The sequence below is a fragment of the Dermacentor andersoni genome, chromosome 6 (genome assembly GCF_023375885.2).
Source record: "Dermacentor andersoni chromosome 6, qqDerAnde1_hic_scaffold, whole genome shotgun sequence".
In the NCBI taxonomy this organism is placed as follows: Eukaryota; Metazoa; Arthropoda; class Arachnida; order Ixodida; family Ixodidae; genus Dermacentor; species Dermacentor andersoni.
Window position 1 is genome coordinate 150,608,014 of NC_092819.1, and position 20,922 is coordinate 150,628,935.

The following is a 20,922-nucleotide window of genomic DNA, read 5'->3' on the forward strand; positions in this document are numbered from 1 at the left end:
GCAGTTCCCGTTTTCAATGAGACCGCTGCCGCAGCAGAACAGACAAGTCACATTACTATAAGAAGTCATATTTAGTATCTGTGTGTGAACATGGCTTCTGTAGGATTTCGCAGAAATATAGAAGGCATTTGGAAGAGGAAGATGGTCTTTTCAGCTTTTGGCTAAGATCACTCTATTTGTCATCAAAGGGAATAAAATACATGAAGGCTATTAACAGTAACAGGCATTGAACGCTTAAAAATAACGGGATGAACATTAGCACTCGTGTTGTGTCCTCTCGCTTTGTCCTCATTGTTTGAAGTGTTTTATGTCTCACTATATGCCAATAAGGCCGAACCAATATCAATAAGGCCAAATACCAACCTTTGTCAGCACTACGAACTTAGGACCCAAGCACTCTGTCCATATATCAGTCTTATACTGGATGTTCTTAACATTAACGTTTTTAAAGAGCTCATCACCAGTTTTGACCACTTTAAACAGACTCGCGCAGCATATCCATTACGCTCTGACGATTGTGTCTGCTAAGTTCTACAGCACCGCGCATCCGCAAAAACAGCTGAAATTCCAAACCAGATGTCTCACGCCCTGCCTCTTGAGGAGGCTCAGTGTCCAGCCAGAGTCGCGTCACACACGCAACTGGCCTGACGTAAGACTACTGCTAACGAGGTCACTCGCCATTAATCGTGGCTTCGAGTAATCATCCCTTGCAGAAGGCACAACGCTGCCATGCATCAAAATGGGAAGAGAAAAAGGAATGTGGGGGGAGGCAGGGCTCGACGTGTGAACATACCCGTGGCTCCAGTATAGGAGAAGTCAGGGAAGGAGCACCGCTTCCATACACTACCTGAAGCAAACAGTCTGTGTCTCCGTTAGCAGTGACACTTGCCTCTTGGTGGCGTGCTAAAAGGACAGGCAATTTCTTCTATCTCCTGCAATAATGAACTAATTTGAAAAATTTCAGTAGAACCCTTCTCGGATGGCGTTTTATAACTTCCAGTGTATAACCAAATTTTCAATGTAAGGGGTTCATTAAAAATTGTTTGTGGCATGTAGCACGCATCTAATTATCGCGCTGTTAGTTGAAAAGCCAGCCCTTACTTACACTGGTAATGAAAATCTATAACTAATTAGCAAATTCACTGATAAGCTTGTAGAACTTCAGCATACGTATTTCAATACACGAATTGAAGCCAGTGATTTCACATGACACATCCACTCGGGACAAACTAGCACCAGTATTGAGGTAAGCGCATTCGAGCTTGTGGCAACAATGCACTCTTATTTCACCTACTCTTTTTGCCAAAATGTCTTTTTATGTATTGAATTACTGGATTATCGATCCATTTCGTCGCCATCTTTGGAACACATCTCTAAATGAGTGTCATTATTTGTTCCAAGTGGATGTGACTGAAATATGTGCCATTAAGAAATTAGTTTAAAAGTTCATTAACAAAAGAATAAGTCGAATATCTGCTTAGATTTCTCATGCAAGTGATGTCTGAATCCGATAGTAATTTAATTCAAGAAATGAAAGGGTGCTACATACCAGCGGTATTATTTAAATATGCTAATGATCAAAGAACAGCCCTTACAAAGAGCTCATGTAACAAGAGCTATCAAAACTGTGGTTTCAGACACCTGCAGATTATCCAGTGGCCAGAAAATCTTTGTTCAGAATGTAATGAAATAAATGAATGTGCATGTGTTAAGCTAGACGTAGGTAGTTTACATGTTCTTGGTACAGCACACAGTATGCTGATGGTGGAGCTGCTCTGATGACACTGTTGGTCCACCTTGCTTGCTAGCTCCAGCTGATGGTGGAAAGCAAGAGCAGTCCATATGGTGTAAACGAAGCTTTCTTTGGAAACTTTTTTTTTTTGGAGAAACTTCACTCTCTGCAGCTGTTGTCCTCGTAATTTATCTCAGTAACCTGATTCTTGTTGCTGTGGTTGCACAATAAGGACTTAAAAGCAAGGTTGTTAGAGCAGTGAGCTGTCTAGTGGCTTAGCAGCTTGGATCTTTTGTTCAAATTTGGGGTGGGCCTTGGCATTGCAATTTGATGTAGGCTGATTAACTGCTGTTGAGTTAAATTAAATTGTGGGGTTTTACGTAAAAAAAAACGCAATCTGATTATGATGCATGCCACAATGGGGGACTCTGGAAAAACTTGGACCACCTGGAGTTCTCTAATGTGCCCCTAAATCTAAGTATATGGGTTTTCTGCATTTTACGCCCATCTAAATGCGGCCGTGGCTGGGATTTGATGCCGTGACCTCATGCTTAGCAGTGCAACGCCATAACCACTAAGCAACATGGCAGGTTTGTTGTTTTGTTCTCTCTAGCTTGTAAATTTTCATGACCCCGAGATAAAATGAACTAGCATAAAAAAATGGGCTGTTCAGTGTGTAAAGAAGTTGGAAAACTGGACAAGCTGTTTTTGGTTCATGGCTCACTGAAAAAAATGAAGGAAGGCATAGACTCAACACAACTGTGTATGTTGTGCCTGCGCTTTCCTTTGTCTCAGTTTTCAGTGTGCTCTTATAGCCATGTTCAATATGCTGTAGTGCATCCAGAAGAACCTCTAATCCTTCAGAATTGAGTGCGTAGAGTTAATTGCTTGGAGGACTGTAACGGAGCTTTAAAAAAAATGGCAGAATGCAGATGTTAATGCAGAAGTTCTAACTTTTCCCTAGCTTTTCATCTGCTACAGCTATATCGCAGGCAGTATATCACCTAATACCACACGGCATCCAGTTACAGCAGATCGCATGGTAGTGTCTGTTGCACCAATTGCGTATAGACACCTCCATTTAGTCAGTGTGGAAACCAAATGACAGTTGGAAACACAGTATGTGCAACTACAAAAGTCTGCTCAATTGAGGCATGCTCGTACATTTGATGTGTGCATGATGTTGTCCCTGCAGATCATGCTTGACATGGAATGCATTGATAGTGGGGCAAAATGAAAACTGGTCCAATTATATTCCAACCTTTTCTGGTTCTTTTTGGTGGGTTCTTGGTGAGCTAATCGCTTTTGATGTGAAAGCATCAAATGGCTCATTAAGCGAAAAAGCTAGCGTACTGAGTCAGTAGCAGCACCTATATTCCCATTGGGCGAGGGGAGAGGGTTTGTTGCAACAGTGCTTGTCTGTGGTATTTGTTTCCTTGTTTTATTCGCACTGTTTAACCTCAGTTTCAATATGAACCAACTAGCCCTTATCAAGATCTAACTAAAGCCAAATCACCCTCATTCTTGGAAGCCAGTGTTATCTGCACATTCCTTGTCTCCACGCGAACTCCCACCTGCATTGTGACTGTGCGTTGGCAAGGCCAAATCAAAATGCACCAAGCATTAAAACATGCTCGCTTGCTCGCGAGGAGTTCACATCTCGAAGCACTGCCCAGCGACATTCACTTGGGATGTTAACGCTTTCGCATTCACAACTCCTAAATGCTTAGGTGTCCTTGGATTTTGCCATTCAGTACCTTTCACGCATCTCTTAAACAGCAAGTTCCTTTTAGCCTTAGAGAATGATTTGTGAGAGTATTATGAAGTCCTTAAAAACCTTGTTTCTTTCTTTTTCATGAGACTTGCTACAGATTGCTGTTCAACGAAAATAACACTTGATGGTCACACTTCAGTTGATACTGAAGTACATTCGAAATTGTGTAAAACTTGCATTGTTTACCATTATGTATATTAACAACAATGATTGTCATTTAGTTCAGTTTAGTTCAGAACACGTTGCCTCAAAAGAATACAAATACAGCCGGCACAGATTGTTAGAGCGAATTTTTTAGACTTACTCTATCATTAAGGCCTTTTCACAGCAGAGCAAGCTTCACTAAACTGCGCATAATGGCAAGTGAAATTTTGCATGCTGTAAATATTTTATAGAAATTGAATATTTTTGTTCATCTCTGGTGCATATAATTCCTTCTGCGAAAATGGAGCAGGGTGCCTATTCACGGGTTGCATACTGGACGATATCTGCAAATACTTTTAAGCAGTCAACTTCTTGAGTTATAAAGCCTTTGAGCCCTTCAGCATCTTATTCGCTTTGAATCCAGTATTATTTAATGTAGGCAGGTGTGAGTGCATGTTGTAAAATATGCCAGCGGGTTCTCGTTGGTTTTTGGTGTTCGACGATATGAAGGAACCACAAGACAGGAAGAGGTGTCTATTCTTTGATCCTGTTAGAATAAGTGTGCGTATTGGCAGTTTCCTGTCTTTTGTTATCTGCTCTAATTTTAGTGCATGAATGTGTTTGTGCATAACTGAACCTTCATTTAAAGGATGCTCTTGCCTCTCCTGTCTTCGAATCTTGCGCACCATGACGCGTAGGAATCGGTTAGTCCAGCAACAAGAACTGGTTTTACTGGTTCTGCAGGCAGGATCAGTGCGCAAGCTGCGCTCGCCCACCAAGCGGCCAGCAGTGCCAGGCTTCGGTGGACTTCGAAGAAGTGTCAGCACTACTTCCATCAAAGAAAACCAGGTGAGCTTGCTGCATTTTAATTACATCCAGAGGTGACCTTGCCTACAATATTCTTATGTACTGACAGTGAAGATCCTGTCAATGCAAAAGCTGCGAGTTACAAATATAGCTCTTATTGGGTGAACTTCTGGCCAGAAATACAAGTAATGCTCAAAACATGATAGCGGCCAGCACAACTGTCGGGACGTCAAAATTCAATCTATGGATGAAGTGCATTGGCTATTTATGGCTCGTATATGCCAGTGCAGTTATTTGTGCCTGCATACATTCCAGAATGTACTCCACTATTTGCTTAGTGTACACAACCTGGTTCAAGTTTCTTTCGCTGTAGCGCTGGGACAACCCAGAAAGTTGTAATACGTAAAGATGTGCCTTGTGCTGAGTGGTGAATTGGAAACTGTTGCTAGCTAATGAAACGGTCACCGGAAAACAATAACCAATGTACGTGTGTCAATGTTCGGCAATAACGAATTCATCTGCCTTCATTTATTTACAGTACTCCCAATCATCGTAGCATTGCAGAGGGCTGTGGTATAGCAAGATTGAAAAAAATCAACACGCACGGCATGGTTGTAACTAACAAAAAGCATTTAGAATTGCTAACGTTTCCAACAATGGCAAGCATAAAAGTGCGATAGTAAAGCAGAATACTTTGAGGAGAGAGAAAAAAAACCCCTGATACTGTACGTCTTTGTGCACAACTCAAGCAAAGTTAAGTCTGCGTAAAGGCGAAGAATTCATCATATATTAGGTGGGAAAAAGCCCTAAATTGTCAGCCAACATACGACAACAGTAAACAGTAGGTAAGAGGGGGGGAAATGGCTCCTCTGTGTGCGAACACTTCCAAACAAGTTTTATGAGATGACAAAGCAGTCATACTTATGCTTAATTTATTTAATTGGAAATAAAATGACACTCCATCCCAGCCCTGCAAAGCCCTTTTCAAGAAAAAAGGAATGATAACATTTTGCGAGAAAGGACTTGATCAGGTAGAGGCAAATATGCAATACCTCCTAGGGCAGTTTTTAAAGTAGTAAAGAAAAAGTGTGAGCAAAAATCTATTGTTTGGCTTTCCAGCTATTACATGTATATATGAATGGCATATTAGCCAGTTTTGCTGGCTTCAGTCACAAACTGCTTATAAATTTTCTTAGATCCGGTGGTCTGTAAGCTTTTGCGCTTGAGTGTACATTGTCATAGTAAACTAGAGCAGTCTGCTGTGCTTTTTTCAATCCGAGAATTTACTCTAATCCATACCATCTGATTAGGACGGCCTGTCTAGCTGTGGGGATAACAACGTTCATGAATTCTCTTGTACAGTGTCTTGTGTGATAATGTGATAGCATTACACTTGAACTTTGTTTTAATGAGATGGGATTAATGAAATAATTGATACAACAAAGTAAATGAGATTCCCCTTAATAGGTATCCTCATAGAGATCCATGTATTTAAAAGCTTGTTTTAACTAAGTAAAACTTCTGCTCATGGATATAACAAACTAGAATGGTCTCTGATACCAAAAATACTGACCGTTGCACACTGAGCATATCACCGTGTGCTGGCTTCTGCATTTGTTCAGCGCAGCAGCTCAATATTCCAGCGTCGAATACGGCATCACCGCCGTGCATAGCCATGCACATGTTGGCCTGCATAAGCAACATTTCGTCCTTATCTCGTGACACCTCCGAGATAGCCATATTAAAGGCCATACCTAGCTGCACCATGTCACATATTGATGCTTGCACATGGCACTGCTGACAACCAGTTCCTCCACTCAGTATCTCTCACTGCAGTGTGCCATGCTGTGCTGACACGGCTTGGCTCGACCTCTGAGATCGTGTGAAACAGGCACAAGCCGGCCAAGCCTGCGTGCTTGGCATGGTTTGCGAGGCCACATCCATGTTTCTGGCACTGTGCCAAGCTTTGTTGGCTGTATGCTTCGATGGGTTTGCGAAGAACCCTGGAAGGTAATCTCGGAAAGTCATGGAGGTCGCCCGAGAATACCGCCTCAGCTGCGTATATAGTCGGCGCACAGTGTCTTGTGCCACGTGCTGCTGAAACATGTTGGGCTTCCTGTTCATGGCAGCGTGCTAGCTGTTCCCTTTGACCACATCATTGTTTCGCCAGTTTCACAATATGAGCAAGGCAAGCAAGAAGGGCCAGTGCAAGACTATTATTGCGTTGCAACATGAGAAGGCTATTGTAACGGCTCTCATGTCAGGTTCTAAAATGTGGCATATTGCACAGACCAGAGAGTCTTTTCCTGTTTTATTGAATTTTCGTTGCTTACGCAGCCACACGTAGCGGTTTGGCAGGCCACGGAGCTGTAGCCTTCTTTGCACGTTTAAAGTTATGCATACCGTTAGGCATGTACTGCAGTGAAGAACAATAGTCGGTATAACGAAGTGATTTCATGTGCCTCTCCTTCAACTTTGTTATGAGCTTAGAGTGTAATACAGTGAAATCGTGATATAACGAACTTCAGGGGACCGTGGTAAATCGTTCGTTCTTCTGAAAGGTCGTTACAGTGAAAGCCCCAAAATTAAACTTTTTTCCATCAACCCAGTTGTCACTTTATGAGTTATCCCGAAAACGTCTCTGTTCGCTCTCGACTTGCGCTGTCGCTATTTTCCGTAGATTCCACCACCACACACCACCGCAGCACCACATATAGAGTGGTGTGCGTAAGAGGTGCTGACGCCGAGAAAAACGATGACAAAGAAGCTGTAGGTTGCCTATTAAGCATACAGTTTCTTTTTGCTTGTTTTTCACATTCCTTGCTGTGGACACCACAATTGTCACATGAGGCAGACACCTCAACTATTCAGATGTGCAAGCATGTGTAAATGACACTGTTCGGAAAGTGAGATGGTATGGCATCCCCGCGAGCACGGAGGTTGCATTTTCCTGTGCACGTAGATGGTACCACAGCAGAAAGAGCGAAAGAGGCGTGCACGGAAAGAAAGGTGCAAAAAGGAAGACTCCGGCTCTGCAAAGCGGCGTTAATTGACATTAATTACCTTAGCTATTACAATATTGCCAAGAGCGTCGTTGGATCCAATGTTCAAGAGGAAGTTGTAAGCTCGCTTTTCACAGTTCAAGACCAGACTGCTAGTTCGTACAAGCAGCTGCAGTTGATTGGCTAGTCGCTTGATGAGGAAGGTCTTGAATGCGCCGAAGGTTTCTTGTTAGCAGCTTTCTGACTGTACTGGACCACCCATACATTATTCACCATAACGACTCGCGACTTACTTATTATGTGGCAGGCTTTGTCGCAAAAAAGTGTGTACTGAAAACAAAGTTTAGTGCATGCATGAACCAGCCTCTCCTGCTTACTTCAAACGGAAAGTGCTTAAATGCTGCCATTTTCACGAAATCTTGTGACTTTGCTCTTCTTCTCTACCCTTCACTGAAGCTTTTCATGTTCATCAGTGACCTTGACATTTTCACTGGCTGCTTTAGCAAGAGTTAGCTACATCGAGACAGCATTATGGATGTGTTGGCAGTCATCAACAAGAGCAGCATTGGCGGTGTTGGTTGTGGTGAACGTTAATCGTGAAGTTGATCAGTTTTCACATCGTCGCACAAATGAATTTCTACAACTGAAGTTAGGTCGATTATAAATGGCTGTGGTGCCATAAATGCATGCTGCCATTCTTGTGCCTATTCTAACGCACTGTGTTAATTTTTCAATTAATGAGCAAATAAGAAACTGTTTTTGAACAGTTTTGAACATCTGCTTTTCTTCCCACGTCAGATAACCACATGCTGGGAGAAATGAGAAACAAGATGTGTACAGTAAAGTCTTGTATTTCTTCAATGCCACCCGTAAACCCAAGGTAGAGTGAGCTCTCAAAACATTCGAGTAGTGTATTGGCAAAAGTAATTATGCATTCAAAACTAGTCTGTTGTCACGTCTGTGACAAGTTGTCATATCAGGGCAGCGGTGACAGCAAAGTCATCACCGGCCTGGTGTTACGTTTCGCCTACAACGCGCGGTATAGCCGGCGCGGATGCAACGGACGCCGGGGCTTCGTTCAAAGCGGCGGACATTTTGGCCCGTTCGGAGCTGCCGCAAAGCCTCCCCGCCAAGCGCGTCCAGGCGTGTTTCAGTGCCACGTGTCTTCGTGTGTGCGTGTGTGTGTGTGTGCCCACGCTTGTCAAAGCGCGGCAGCCGGGGAGAGGAGCTCCCCAAGTGTGAAGCGAGGAGGTCTGACGGCGCCTGCTTGGCGGTTGAGTCACTACACTCGTCTCAACATGTATCTCAGCTCGTCCGTGCCTCGCCGTCACGTGGTCTCATCCCGTGACCTTCCTTCTTGCCCGCGACGCCGAGAGTATAAGAGCAGCTGCTCCCGGACGCCGAAAGAGGCTCCGATTTCATCCGTTGAGTTACGTGCTCTCCCGTCTCTCCACTTCGGTCGACCTGACCGCGCGCTCTTTTGCGATGTTAGAATAAACCAGTTGTTCTGTTACCAGTCGACTCATGCTTTGCCGGGACCTTCGGATGCTTCCAGTGCCCCAGGCCGCCAGGCCAACGCTACCCTTGGGGCTTGCGACCCATTTGCAATAACGGGCATCAGCACTGAGGTTCCGACAACTCGTGCCAGCGGTGCGATTCCAACACTGGTTACGCTCACTGTATGGCAAAGGCCTCTCTCGTACTTCTCCAACAACCCTGGTCATGTAGTAATTGTGGCCATGTCATCCCTGCAAACTTCTTAATCTCATCAGCCCACCTAACTTTCTGCCGCCCCCTTTATGCTTCCCTTCCCTTGGAATCCAGTCCATAACCCTTAATGACCATCGGTTATCTTCCCTCCTCATTACATGTCCTACCCATGCCAATTTCTTTTTCTTGATTTCAACTAAGATGTCATTAACTCGCGTTTGTTCCCTCACCCAATTAGCTCTTTTCTTATCCCTTAATGTTACACCCATCATTCTTCTCTCCATAGCTCGTTGCGCCATCCTCGATTTAAGTAGAGCCCTTTTCGTAAGCCTCCAGGTTTCTGCCCCGTACGCGAGTACTCGCAAGACACAGCTGTTATAAACTTTTCTCTTGAGGGATAATGGCAACCTGCTGTTCATGATCTGAGAATGCCTGCCAAACGCACCCCAGCCCATTCTTATTCTTCTGATTATTTCCGTCTCATGATCCAGATCCGCCGTCACTACCTGCCCTAAGTAGATGTATTCCCTTACCACTTCCAGTGCCTGGCTACCTATCCTAAACTGCTGTTCTCTTCCGAGACTGTTAAACATTACTTTAGTTCCTGCAGATTAATTTTTAGACCCACCCTTCTTTACCTGTCCAGGTCAGTGAGCATGCATAGCAATGAGTTATCAAGCACTGAGTTACTAAGCAAGGCAATATCATCAGCGAATCGCAAGTTACTAAGGTATTCTCCATTAACTCTTAACCCCAATTCTTCCCAATCCAGGTCTCTGAATAACTCCTGTAAACACGCTGTGAACAGCATTGGAGAGATCGTGTCTCCCTGCCTAACGCTCTTCTTTATTTGGATTTCGTTGCTCTCTTTATGGAGAACTACGGTGGCTGTGGAGCCGCTATAGATATCTTTCAGTATATTTATATACGGCTCGTCTGCACCCTGATTCCGCAATGCCTCCATGACTGCTGAGGTTTCGACTGAATCAAACGCTTTCTCGTAATCAATGAAAGCTATATATAAAGGTTGGTTATATTCCGCACATTTTTCTATCTCCTGATTGATAGTGTGAATATGGTCTATTGTTGAGTAGCCTTTATGGAATCCTGCCTGGTCCTTTGGTTGACAGAAGTCAAAGGTGTTCCTGATTCTATTTATGATTACCTTAGTAAATACTTTGTAGGCAACGGACAGTAAGCTGATGGGTCTATAATTTTTCAAGTCCTTGGCGTCCCCTTTCTTATGGATTAGGATTATGTTAGCGTTATTCCAAGATAACGGTACGCTCGAGGTCATGAGGCATTGTATATACTTGGTGGCCAGTTTTCTCGTAATCAATGAAAGCTATATATAAAGGTTGGTTATATTCCGCACATTTTTCTATCTCCTGATTGATAGTGTGAATATGGTCTATTGTTGAGTAGCCTTTATGGAATCCTGCCTGGTCCTTTGGTTGACAGAAGTCAAAGGTGTTCCTGATTCTATTTATGATTACCTTAGTAAATACTTTGTAGGCAACGGACAGTAAGCTGATGGGTCTATAATTTTTCAAGTCCTTGGCGTCCCCTTTCTTATGGATTAGGATTATGTTAGCGTTATTCCAAGATAACGGTACGCTCGAGGTCATGAGGCATTGTATATACTTGGTGGCCAGTTTTTCTAGAACAATCTGTTCATCATCCTTCAACAAATATGCTGTTACCTGATCCTCCCCAGCTGCCTTCCCCCTTTGCATAGCTCCTAAGGCTTTCTTTACTTCTTCTGGCGTTACCTGTGGGATTTCGAATTCCTCTAGGCTATTCTCTCTTCCACTATCGTCGTTGGTGCCACTGGTACTGTGTAAATCTCTATAGAACTCCTCAGCCACTTGAACTATCTCATCCATATTAGTAACGATATTGCCGGTTTTGTCTCTTAACGCACACATCTGATTCTTGCCTATTCCTAGTTTCTTCTTCACTGTTTTTAGGCTTCCTCCGTTCCTGAGAGCCTGTTCAATTCTATCCATATTATAGTTCCTGATGTCCGCTGTCTTACGCTTGTTGATTAACTTCGAAAGTTCTGCCAGTTCTATTCTAGCTGTAGGGTTAGAGGCTTTCATACATTGGCGTTCCTTGATCAGATCTTTCGTCTCCTGCGATAGCTTACTGGTATGCTAATGGAGTTACAACTGACTTCTACTGCACACTCCTTAACGATGCCAATAAGATTATCGTTCATTGTTTCAACACTTAAGGTCCTCTTCCTGAGTTAAAGCCAAATACCTGTTCTGTAGCTTGATCCGGAATTCCTCTATTTTCCCTCTTACTGCTAACTCATTGATCAGCTTCATATTTACCAGTTTCTTCCATTCCCTCCCCAAGTCTAGGCTAATTAGAGTTCTTAAGGTACGGACACACTGGCGGCAAGACACGCGCGGCACGCCGCCGGTGGCAAGAACGCCGCGCGGCAGAGAGGCCACATCGGTTGCGCGCGCGGCGGCCGCCGCGGAGTCACGTGACAGCGCTGATCTCGCCTTGTCTCGAACTGCGCGAGCATAGGCGCGATATCGCGGTTGTCGCGCGCTTTTTCCTTGCTCGGTTAGCAGATACCGCGCTGATCGCGTTGATTCCTGCAATGGCAGATGCAGACGATGATGTTCTGACGACGATGAGCGTTTTCGTCATTGTGTGTTCTCTGCTGTTGCGACGGCGGCGCGCGCAAAAGGCACGCAGACGAAGCACTAGCGCTGTTTGTCGCGGCTGGCTCGGAGCGCTCGGTCGTCGATCGTGGTTCCGCCGCCGCCGCTGGAAGTTAACTTCAGCAGTAGCCAAGAGGTGGCGCTTAGGGGAAAGCCCGGACGTCTCTCATTGGTTCGCGGCACGCGGCAAGCCGCCGAAAATGGCTCCTCGACCCATCCTCTGCGCGGCAGACCAAACCGGTTCCGCGGCAGGTTTTGCGGCACGCGGCGCGCCGCCGGCGGCGTGCCGCGCGCGTTTTGACGCCAGTGTGTCCGTACCTTTACCATCCTATGGTCACTGCAGCACACCTTACCGAGCACGTCCACATATTGTATGATGCCAGGGTTAGCACAGAGTATAGTCTTTCATTTCTAGTCTCGCCGTTCGGGCTCCTCCATGTCCACTCTCGGCTATCCCGCTTGCGGAAGAAGGTATGCATTATCCGCATGTTATTCTGTTCTGGAAACTCTACTAATAACTCTCCCCTGCTGTTCCTAGAGCCTATGCCATATTCCCCCACTGACTTGTCTCCAGCCTGCTTCTTGCCTACCTTGGCATTGAAGTCGCCCATCAGTATAGTGTATTTTGTTTTGACTTTACCCATCGCTGATTCCACGTCTTCATAGAAGCTTTCGACTTCCTGGTCATCATGACTGGATGCAGGGGCGTAGACCTGTACGGCCTTCAATTTGTACCTCTTATTAAGTTTCACAACAAGACATGCCACCCTCTCGTTAATGCTATAGAATTCTTGTATGTTACCAGCTATATTCTTATTAATCAGGAATCGGACTCCTAGTTCTCGTCTCTCCGCTAAGCCCCAGTAGCACAGGACGTGCCCACTTTTTAGCACTGTATACGCTTCATTTGTCCACCTAACATCACTGAGCCCTATTATATCCCATTTACTGCCCTCTAATTCCTCCAATAGCACTGGTAGACTTGCCTCACTAGATAACGTTCCAGTGTTAAACGTTGCCAGTTTCAAATTCCAATGGTGGCCGGTCCGGAGCAAGGTAGCAGCGGGTAAAAGTTGGCAGAGAAGGAGTGATCATGTAATCGCTACCTACTCGGTATAAAGTGACCTGCAGTTTTTAATATGTAGACATGTCAATTTAAAGCGATGCTAAGATTTTTTTTTATCGAATACTGTTTTTCACGTTGGCCTGGCGAGTTGTGTGCACGGAACTGTTGAAATTAAGAGATGGTACAGCGTGTATGTATTCACTCATTTTGCACAGAGAACAGAAAACACGACAAAAAAAAATGGGTGTAAGGAAATTTGATAGAATGTCAGATGCATGCATGGCAATGACCACCTGGCCATTCGTACGTGACGTGCCTCCGAGCGTGCTCTCAAGCAGATAGCAGTACTGGTTACTGTAACAGCTCCATTTGCTTATAGCACTGAAGTAATCAGCCAAGCTACTTTAAGTATACTTCAGGCACCTCCCATTAACGAGTGCATCCGTGTGGATGCGCTTTCCTTACGAACAGCTGAACAACTACAGCCACACTACAGTGAACTCTCTAAACCAAAGCACCCCATTTTTTGCTCCTAGCTTTGTACTGATACATGAGACACACCAGCATTTCTTCGTTCTGTGTGCGTATATGAACGTTTTTTTCTTTCCTTCTGAAGTCCCGGCTAGCAAGTTTCTCGTAAGAAACCGTATTCAATATAATGCTGCGCTGCGGTAGGCTGCAGTGTGACCGACGGCATTTGTCAATAGTGGTCGACGCCAGCGCCGCCACATCATTCCACGCTGAAAGGCCCACTCCCAGGAAGCCACTCGCACTACTCAAAAGTTTCTAGTTCACTGTACCTCCGTTGCTGGTAACACTTGTCTGAGCAGAGCGTTCGCTTGCAAAACCTGATGCGTCATTGCCTCTGGCGCCGTCTTGGGTTTTCTGAACCCAAGTGCTGCAGCGTCTGCTTTCTGCACCTTGTTTGGTAGCTTACTGTTCAGACTGCCATAAAGGGTACCTGGAAATCCAAGACTCTCCAGATTTCGGAATATTAGTTTGCAGTGCTCGTTGATGGGGGATGCGGCAATTGAAGTGGTCAAATTGTCATAATTTTCGATTTTACTAGGTATTTTTTTTCGTGATTTACGGACCTTTATTTACCGCGTGATGAAATATAACAAAATATGCGGTAGAAATTGAGAAAACAGCACTTTCCTAAAGTGCTGTCATAAAAAAATTGTGAAAAAATCGGGCTTTGGAAGGCCCTGTCGCACTGCGGATCGCCCGGCTATTCGTTGACGCAGCGCCGCCATCTTGGTATCATCCTAAAGAGGAGAGATCTGAGCTAAAAATAGCCGGAGCAACGCATTTCTCCACCGAAAAATAAACCAGCAAACACAAGCGAAAAAAAAAAAAAAAGGCAAATGTGGCATTGCGATTGGGCGCAGTAGTCGTGTGGGGCACAGGATGCGCTCCTATTGGCTGTTGTAGATTTCAATTGCTGACGGACCTCTTTCGTGCGCTTTTGCACAGCAGCGAGCTGCGCATTCTGATCAACGTGATTGATGACCATGGCAGCTTACGCACCTTTTCTGTGATGAGCCCCAAAGGAATAAAGTTCCGAACGGGCCTCGTGTACGGACGACCACGAAAGGCATGGAAAAGAGGGAGAAAACTATTTGCAGAAGCGGATGCTGGCGAGCTTGTTGACAAGGCACGACCGGCGCATGTGCGTGAACGGGAAAGCGCATCCACGAGCGATGGTGAAAAGGCGCGTCCACACGTGGTCATGACGGTAACGCAACATTGGCGGAGCAGAAGTTTTTGCATCAAATATTCAACCGCGGATTTCACCTCCAACTCTCACTAATGAAGTGTTTGCGCGATGCAAGACAAGAGCGGATGATCTGAATGCGCTGTCATCTACCTCTGCACGTCCGATGGATGCACGATGATCATAAAGGCAACTAAGGTGCACGAAACAGCTGCAAGAAAGTGAGAAGCTAAATCAAAATGTAAAGAAAATGTGTCCTCACAGGCAAAGGACTACATCCCAGGCGGGTTTTAGGTGCTCAAAGTAAAGATTTAACCGTTTCCAACACATGAAATTTTGAGCTCAGTTTTCTCAGCTTCCATTTTTTGTGCAGTTGCTTTCAGTCATCCCAGTGCCATTTCACAACGAATGAAGACAAAATCTTTCTCTTTTGCACTTATATCCTTAAACATTGCTGAGGGCAATAAAGCTGTCTATTTTTAACTGCTCCTCATAAAAAAATTTCTAATGGGCTTTTTGCAGAAGTCGTTACTAAGAAAATGTGCATAGGAAAATTAAAAAAATATTTTAACGCTCATTTCGGCACTGAAAAAATAAACCAATAGCTTTATTGCACAGAAGTGGCCTTGTGAACATGCGGATGGGAAGATCTCGGCGAACTTATGTGTAATTTGGGGGCGACCGTTATAGGCTGTCAATTGTTGTAACTAGAATAGGTAACACAAAAAAGTTTTCATTGCCATGTCCCCCCTTAACATAACACGGAAACTTAATAATCCTTATTTTGAAAAGCCATAGCTGCCTGAAGATCGCCTGGACGCTGTAGCTTTGCGTTTCTCCCGGATAGCCGGAAGTCAGGCAATCGCAGCAAGTGCTGCTGCTTGTCGGTCTGAATACCATCTATTTATGTGAATGTACATTTGCGATAGCATAGTTAACAGCGCTGTAGTGGCTAGTATTGGGGCCTGCAATGTCACTGGTACCAGTACCTGCACCAAAACAGTTCAAAGCAGTAATAAACAAAATTACTGTCTGTGGACTAAGCAAACGTTGGAAGTGGCAGGATGTGCCATTGAATCTTTACAGGTTTTCTTTGGCTGACTTTGCCTCCAAGCTCGCCATACATTACCACTTCCTCTGTGTAAAGGGATTCGTGCAAACATAGTCATGAGATGTGAGCTGCTGACCTGTACTTGGAATGGTATGAGCTCGTGCTTGCAATCGTTCTGGATCACTAGGAACTTTAAGGGTATTAATTTACTCTATGGCAGTACGTGTACGCACCTCTACAGTTCAATACAACGCATTCGCGTACCATCCTTGAATTGTGTGGATGGGAGCACGTTGGAAGTTCATGGAATGTAATAGGAGAGCAACTGCTAAAGGCCTTTAAAACTAGCAAGGCTGAAAGCTCCAAAAATGCGTCGGTCAGTGCGAATTGCGAGAGATTGCACAGTTGGTCACACTCTGCCTAGATCAAACATAGCATTGTTTCCCAAGGACAAACTATCCTTGTAAATGAAGCGCATGAGTCTGCAACTTTGTAGCACCAGCAGGTGTTTGTTATCGCGTCGCTGCTAGCAGTTCTTCTGAGAGGCTTTGCAGCATGTAATTGGGGCAGTCTCTAGGAATATCTGCCTCTAAATGATCCATCAGGCTTGCTTCTATGCATTATGCACAAAATTATCCTAAATTTGCTAAATAGTGAACGCTAGTGTAGTTTATTTGAGCCACGACCTTCGAAGAGCATTTAAAGAATGGGAGCGTGCCTGAAGCGCCATCTGTTCTGATTTGCCAGAAAGCACAGGTGTCCTCCTCACCTGGCATGACGCTATGGCATTACTGGAGCGTACTGGTGCAAGGCAAGGAGTTTGCCCTCCCATATAATTCCTGCTCTGTCATTGCCACTAAGCCATATCTGTTCATAATTAACAAGTACTCGGTACAGACTGTCCCATATCAGCAGACTTGCCAACTCATTCAAATTTGTGCGAAGTTTATGAATTGGGGTTTGTTGCTATACTTAAGCATGTTGTGTCATGTTTTATGCAAAAAAAGAGCTTGTCAGCGAAAAACTTTGAAAGGCGTTAAATATTGCAGTGGTGCAAGATTGCAATAAGCAAATGTATACAAGAAATTGTAGCAGTAGACTCCAATATACCAGTTTTGTGCTTTCTTCAAATAAGTTGGTTCAGACAAGTTCCTGAAAGGGGACCTGAAAGACTTTTTGAACATAGTAAGAAAACGTTGTCAATCTGTTAATGAGGCTCCTCTGAACATGTGAGCCAAATATTGTTGCACTGGGAATCACTGTCTCTTATCAAGAGCAGCGAAAAGTTGCTTGCTCTCTCTTTCGCAATCTCGTCATGCAGTATCATCGCAAGCAGTTGTACCCACCAACACCTATGGGCTGATTTTGTGATCGCGAGAACATTCTTAGTAATACAATCATTACTCACTTGAGTTAAATAAATGAAATATATGTATCTGTCGTTTGAAAACAACAAAAATAATCATTTCATCTTGCCACTGCCAGTCTACACATGACTGTTCTGCGTCTGCTGCGCATGGCATCACATATGAAAACCATAGTGTAGATAAGGCGACTGCCATGGGGTACCGCCACGAGCTGGCTTGCTGCTGAGGTGTTCAACTTTTGGGTGTGGCAAGCGGGGCATTGCTCTCTTGTGCCCCCTTGTGCCCCCATGCCTCCTGTGTAAATTCCAGTGGAAATTAAACAAGAAAGTCGCTCGTCAGTTCGATAACTAACTTTGCTTGTGCTTAGACAATTAAAAAAGTTCTTGTGGTATAAGATTCGTAAAGTGATGTCATTTAATGGTAACGTCATTCTATGATTGGTTAGAAGTCTTTCAGGGCACCTTGAAGTAGGTGGAATAGACAACAGCTAATCTCGTGGCAACAGTCGCTGAAAGCCAGTGTTGTATTGGTCAGTGATTTCCTTGGTTTACTGCTGCCTGTGGCACTGCATCTAAAATTAAAGGTCAACCATTGCAAATAAATGGGCATACACCTATATTCCACAATAGGGGTGTGCTTGTGCTATTCCCCTTTCTCCACCCACTTATGTCTGAGGTATATTTACGAATATTAAAGTTCACAGGGATGCATCTGTAGTCGGTGCCGACTTGTCATGATGCATGGTTCTAATCAACAATTAGACCTTGTCTTATCTCTGCTCACATCTTTGTTTCACATCCATTGCACGTTTCCACAGCGGGTCGGTGTTGCTGACCAACCCAAGAGGGCACGTCCTGGTGCAGCCATGCCAGCGCCACTCAGCAGGTTGCATCGGAATGTCACTAACTCTGCTCTCAACCTGGCAAGTGGAACCGCCAGTGGTGCACGATCAAAAGGCAAGTCCCACTCGCTGCATCTGCTCAGTTTGCATTAAACACTTACTGTTTGGGTGGGTTGCGATCCCTTCTATGCTTGATGCTAAGATTACTTCAACCAGCAGGTGGCTTGACACCATTGTGAGCAAGAGTAAGGAGATTTGTACAGCTTGATTTTAATGCGTTCGGTATTCTCCTGGAGCTTTACACACTTTGTGGCATGTTTATCTATCTTTTTGTAGCCTAGCTCTTTCACATATCAAGCGATTCAAGTCTTGTACTAGCTTGGGCCACGGGGTGTGTACCACTGTGTGTACAAAGACAGGAGGTCCATTTGTAGCCTCGCAGAAGAGTCCATCATAAGTTCAAATGTCTCAAGAGCATTGCATAGGCCAAAATGCATGACTTTTAACTGATATAAACCACCGGGTGTGATGAAGGCCGTCTTCTCGGGGTCCATTTCATCAACTGATATCTGCCAGTAGCCGGACCGAAGATCAATGGACGAGAAGTATTTAGCTCCGTGCAAGCAGTCCAAGGCATCGTCGATGCGTGGTAGTGGGTAGACGTCTTTTTGGGTGATCTTGTTTAAAAGGCGATAATTGACACAAAAACATCAGGTACCATATTTTTTTTTTTTCGCAAGGACGACAGGCGAAGCCCAAGGGCTGGCTGATGGTTCGATGACCCGTTTGCGGAGCATTTTGTCCACTTCTGATTGGATGACTCTACGTACAGCATGCGATACACGATAGGGACGCCGATTAATAGGATTCGTGTCTCCAGTATTGATACGGTGGTGAACAACAGATGTTTGTCCTAAAGGCCTGTCGCCAAAATCAAAGGTGTCACGGTACGATTCAAGGAGGAGACTTATGTCCGTGGCCTGTGCAGATGTGAGGTCAGGTGCAAGCATCTTCGCAAAGTCATCCGTTGGGGAACCAGAGCTGTGAGCTGCGATTGGCGCTAAGAAACCACTCTCGGCATTCAGACTTTCAATGTCAAATTCAGAAGTATTAGAAACGCTGGCCAACAACATGCCGGCTGGAAGCACTTTAGGGCACAGGCTGAAATTCAAAAGCTCAAGAACGACACCGTTATTAGTAATCGTCACCAGTGTATGTGGAAGAGCAACGTTCCGGTTCAAAGGCACGTCGATGATGGGGCGAAGGATATATTCACCGTCAGAAATCTGTGTCTGTGCGGTCAAAGCAACATAAGTGACTGCCTCAGGTGACGGACGCACATCGTGAAGCGAACACAAGTGTGGTGGAGCAGTTCTCGGAGCATCAGTGACTTGAGGCAGTTCCAACTGAAGAACACCGGTCGCGCAGTCGATGAGAGCAGAATGAGCGCATAAGAAGTCCAATCCAAGGATAATGTTGTGAGGGGAGTTGTCGATTACAGTGAAGAGAACAGAAGTAGGGCTGCCGACTATACTTAAACGCACAGTACACATTCCAAGAACAACCAGCTTGCCACCGTCGGCCACACGAAGCACTCTGGCAGCTGCTGGGGTGAGAACCTTTTTGAAACGTCTATGTAGTCTAACACTCATCAGACAGGTGGGCTCCAGTGTTGGCAAGTGCTTGGTCAGGTACACAGTCTACGGTATTTTAACGTCAATTACACTTCTTTGTGGGCACAGACAGGATTTGCTGCAGTATTAGGCAAAGCAGCAACACCTCCGAGGGCTGCATTTCTTAGTTTTTCGAAAGGGTGTGGCCAAAATCCACAGGGGACGAAAGGTGACGTGGCTGCAGCAAACGGGAAGATTGGCGACGCGTTTGCGGTGAATGAGATTGGTGTCCGCGCGGCGATGGTGAGCGACTGTACCATGTGTTCCTAACAGAGCTGTCGGCGCTGTTAGACTCGGCGGTGGGCGAAACATTGCGAGTATTTTCATTAAACGGCTCAGGTTGGTTGGTGTGCGAGGTGTTGAGGGCCACGAGTTGCAACAGTATTGGCCGACATGACTAATGCAGCGACAGGTGAAACATAGTGGTTCGTCGTCCGCAGTTCTTCACTCAGTCACGCTGCGATAACGCGGAGAGAAGTGTCAGGGTGGAGTGAAAATAGAAGGGCGTTCGTTGGTGCTGGAGTTGGCGACAGCACAGACAGAATGTAGGCCAATTTTTTCAAGTTACTGGCGAACAATGGCTTGTACGAGGGGAACTGAAAAAGGGGTGGCATCAGGGCTACACGAACACAAAGCTGCGGGTGCCATCGCATCCAGTTCATGTCTAACGATTCGCACCACGTCCTCTGATGGCGTCGCATGCTGCTGTGCGGGTTGATCTTCACACGTCGACGTTGCGGCAGTATTAAGAAGTTAGGCGAATGGTTGCAGGACGTGTCGGCTTTTGGCCTGCTCGAATTGTCGACACTCTTTGATGATACAGTAAAACCTCGTTAAACCGTACCCGCTTAAACAGTAGTTTCGCTTTAAAAGTAGTAAAGTCAAATCCCCGACTCGGCAGCCATTGAACATAATGTGTTTTGTATCTGCATAAACCGTAGCAGCTTATTGCTCGCTCGCTATCCGGTCGCGGTGAGTCGGACTTTCGCGATTTGTCGCGTGCCCATCGGCATGTTTTGTGGATAGCAACTCGGCTAGCAGGCATTGATCTATGAAAGGTGCAATAAATGCCCTTGTGATTGCTTGCACTACTGTGTTGTCGTTCCTTCGTCCCAAGAGCATAGGTGAGAATCCCCACAATGCATAGAGATTTCAGTAGCTCAGAATAGACCTTTATGGGTCGAATTTCTAGATATCAGGTGAGCCTATGACAGCATAGACAGGGAATCTTTATGGGATATTCTTAAGCACGAAGGCATAGAGGACGATCTTGTGGAGCTGCTGCGAGAGCTTTATAGACAAAGTACAAGTTGTAGGGGAAGGTCAAAGAGGTAATGAAGTGGTGGGAATTCACCAA

General features: G+C 45.1%; 1 protein-coding gene across 1 annotated transcript in view; it reads left to right on the forward strand.

Annotated features, from left to right (window-relative positions):
* Positions 1-20,922, forward strand: part of ncd (non-claret disjunctional) — a 107,618-nt gene that overhangs the window by 16,460 nt on the left and 70,236 nt on the right. The window contains exons 3-4 of the mRNA XM_050171964.3: positions 4,395-4,499; positions 17,869-18,007. Of these exons, the coding sequence (XP_050027921.2) occupies positions 4,395-4,499; positions 17,869-18,007 (244 nt within the window). The remainder of the gene's footprint in view (positions 1-4,394; positions 4,500-17,868; positions 18,008-20,922) is intronic.